Here is a 3,820-nt window from a genome sequence, read left to right as displayed (position 1 = left end):
CTAAAAGTGGGCAGTTTGCACCCATCTAGAAGCACTGCAAAAGAAAGATTCAACAAAGATTACAGACAAGAATGTCCTACAGTGCAATTCTACTCAATAACGTATGGGGTCTCCATGAGTTGGAACTGATGCTATAGCAAGGCATCGGTTTCTTCTTCATTAAATCATACTGATGCCTTTCACATGCATTGTGCATATAACCCTCACAGCAGCCCTGTGACATATGGTTATTAGTATTTCTCCTTAATGAATGGCTTGACAGAGGTGTCAAGAAATTAGGAAACATATCCAGAATCATGCAAAGTGCAGGCAGAGATTAAGTGCCTTGTCCATAATAATACATTGATGTTAAGGGTCATGGTAGTAGAGATACAGATGAGGGGAAGGAGGTGGAAGATGAAGAAGAAAGGGACTAAAACAGTGAGTCAGAAAAACCAGTATTTCTTTTGAAACTTTTCCCATCAGGTGCAAACCGGATTTGGAAGGTTGGGCTCTCATTTCTGGGGCTTCCAAACCCACGATGTCCTGCCTGACATTGTCACCATGGCTAAAGGGATTGGGAATGGCTTTCCCATGGCAGCAGTTGTGACAACTCCAGGTAGGACTTTTGGGAAGTTTATGTATGTTTCTGGGTCTTCTGCTTTGGTGATGGCATAAAATACATGTGAACCTGTGTGCATTGGAGGCTGGGATGGGAAATACACAGGGCATTTCTGAGCAAATGAATGAGAGCAGTCTGCGTGCCCGATTGTAGAACAGATGGAAAAAAAGACAACCCTTTCTGCTCTTGCTATAAGACCATCCACTTCCCACTTCCACAATGAAGACAAAACAAAACCAACCTGGAAGCTTCATTGGGGGTCATATTCTAGAAAGAGAGGCTTATTTGGTCTTTCTACATCAGTAAACTATAGACTTAAGGTCCAGAGTAACAGAATATTCGTCAGCAAAACACCCAAATACAGATCTATGTGATTAGTCAGAACATTCCAGGAAATGAACACTAGAATGAACTTCATGACGTTTTCCAGAAAGATAATATTTTGTGAACCATTTATTGTTGAAAATCTTAAATTACTTAGTTTGTTTTCCCACCAACAGTAAGCATGCTGCTGAGAAATGAAAAGACAATAAATGCCTGGGATATCTCAAGGAGTCTTGGTGATAACGTAGTTAAGTGCTGATCTGCTAACTAAAAGGTCAGCAGTTTGAACCCACCAAGCACTCCAAGTGCGAAAGATTTGGCCATCTGCTTCCTTAAAGATTATAGTCTTGGAAACCCTCTGGGCACAGTTCTACTCTGTCCTACAGGGTCATTATGAGTGAAAACCCACTGAATGACAGTGAGTTGGGGTGGGTTTGTGATGTCTCAGCAGTGTTATTGAATATATTGTTAGCAGCCACTGAGTCGACAGAGTCCTGGTATGGGGCTGTGGGTTAATGTGCTGGACTGAAAAGTCACTTTGAACCATTTGGTTGGCAGTTCAAGCTCACCAGCCACTCCGTGGAAACCCTACACAGGGTTGCTATGGGTCAGAAACGACTCAATGGCACTTAATGCCAACAACATTGAGTTGGCAGTTATCCATCATGGCACCATCTTCCTGCACTCTATTAGACAACAGTCTGCTGTAATCCACAGGATTTGGACTTATCATAAGTAGACCACCAGGCCATTGTTTCTATTCTGTCTTTGTCTGGAACCTCCCCTGAAACCTATGCACCATGGGTCACCCTGCTGGTAGTTGATATGCCATTTGGCAAGGCTTCCACCATCATAGTAATACACAAGTCACTATAGTAAGACAAAAACATGATGCATTAAATGAACCAAGGTACAAAAATGTAGATATAGTAGATGAAATACCATAGAAAGATATATTGTGAAACAACCTAGAAATGATGGCACGAAACCCTTGATGTGAAATTGTTTTCATTAATTGTTTTCAAATCCTTAATTCTTAGTTCTAACAGCAGAATACAATAAAACTGATTTAGCTAATTGAAGCTTCCATGGAAATTCCCATAAATCAAGTTTTTAGTTTGCACAATACATTAAAGATTTTGTTATCAAACCAAAGCTGTTTTCTTTTATCCACTATCAGGGAGTGAAGAATGAATTGGAAATGAATCCATTTATAACATAAAATAATCATAACCCCATTTGTGTAATGAAAATTTATGGATAGGAATGTGTCATTTTTTAATGTCTTTTCTTGTCTTCCCCTAGAGATTGCCAAGTCTCTAGCTAAGCACCTCTTTCACTTTAACACTTTTGGAGGGAACCCCATGGCGTGTGCCATTGGCTCAGCTGTGCTTGAGGTAGGCCTAATTATCATCACCTGCTATACATTTCAAAAACACATGTTACGTAATTTAAGGGGAGAGTGATTACTAGCTCATGAATTTAAACTAATGGAATAATAAGGTGGGGGTCATATCTAACCTCCTGCAGCTTCCAGCTTCACAAAGAGGAGAATCAAACTCAAAGTCAGCCCAAGGCCAATTCCGATGAAGCAGAGGTCAGACATGCCTCCAATCTCCAACCTTCTTCATCCTATTCTGACACTAACCAACCCTCCCACCGCACTTTACTTCTCTGCTGGGTTCAATAATTCATAGCAATAGCCACACAAAAATTACAGGCAACACTTACAATTATGAAGTTTATAAGTGGTTCAGATTCAGGATCAGAAACAACTTAGGATACAGTCGTTCTCCAGTTAGGAGCACTTCTTCTCAGCCATACCATAGGCATGCCTCTTTCATCCTCAGCCTCTCAGCCATGTGATCCCTTACCCTCTGACCTGCTAGGTTAAGTGTTACAAAGGTCCTTTATCCCTGTGGATAAATAACCAAAGGGCACCCCATTCTGCAAGCCAGTCTCCTGCCTGAAGGCACTCAGCCTCACTCAGTCCATAGGCTAGGTAATCCAATGCTTTGTCTCTCCATGCTAATACCTGTCTGCCACCTCACTATGCTGGAGTCATGGGCTCCAAAACACATGCTCTGCTTGAGGCTCTTTCTGTTGGTCATAAAATATACATTTCTGCTTCTGTGCTGGCTCATTTTAAACCCAGAAGAATGGCAAATGGGACCAATCCTTGTGTTAGAGTTTCACGTACTCTGTTTGAATGGTTCCACTTAATTATATGCTGACCAAATAATCCAATAAGCTGGATTATATGAAGAAAAACATGGCATCAGGATTGGAGGAAAGCTCATTAACAACTTGTGAAATGCAGATGATACAACCTTGCTTGCTGAAAGCCAAGAGGACTTACATACTTACTGATGAAGATCAAAGACCATGGCTTTTGGTATGGGTTGCACCTCAATGTAAAGAAAATGAAAATCCTCACCACTGGGCCAATAAATAACATCCATATAAATGGAGCTCTGGTAGCATAGTGGTTATGAATTGGGCTGCTAACCCCAAGGTTGGCAGTTCGAAACTACCAGCTGTTCTGTGGGCAAAGATGAGGCTTTCTGCTCCTGTAAAGATTTATAGCCTTGGAAACCCTGTGCAGGGTTGCTATGAGTTGGAACCGACTCTGTGGTACTTAACAACAACATATAAATGGAGAAAAGATTAAAGCAGTCAATGGCTTCATTTTAGTTGGATCAACCATCAACACTCATGGAAGCAGCAGTCAAGAAAACAAAAAAGAAAGAAATAAAACGATGTATTTGCATTAGGCAAATCTGCTGCACAAGACCTCTTTTTTTTTTTTTTTTTTAAGGTTTTTATTGTGGATTGAGTGAAAGTTTACAGGGCAGATTTTTACATTCAACAAATCATACACCTTGTTTCATTATA

General features: G+C 40.7%; 1 protein-coding gene across 2 annotated transcripts in view; it reads left to right on the top strand.

Moving 5' to 3' along the window:
* The window catches only part of AGXT2 (alanine--glyoxylate aminotransferase 2), a 94,316-nt gene that overhangs the window by 62,971 nt on the left and 27,525 nt on the right, over positions 1-3,820 (top strand). The window contains exons 9-10 of one of the 2 annotated variants that reach the window (XM_006875384.1): positions 466-598; positions 2,231-2,322. The exons of the other annotated variant lie outside the window; for it this stretch is intronic. Coding sequence (XP_006875446.1) covers positions 466-598; positions 2,231-2,322 — 225 coding nt within the window. The remainder of the gene's footprint in view (positions 1-465; positions 599-2,230; positions 2,323-3,820) is intronic. 2 annotated transcript variants of the gene reach the window in all.

Source organism: Chrysochloris asiatica, unplaced genomic scaffold, assembly GCF_000296735.1.
Source record: "Chrysochloris asiatica unplaced genomic scaffold, ChrAsi1.0 scaffold00324, whole genome shotgun sequence".
Classification (NCBI taxonomy): Eukaryota; Metazoa; Chordata; class Mammalia; order Afrosoricida; family Chrysochloridae; genus Chrysochloris; species Chrysochloris asiatica.
The sequence above is the reverse complement of the archived record's forward strand: the minus strand, read 5'-3'. Positions and strand labels throughout refer to the sequence as shown.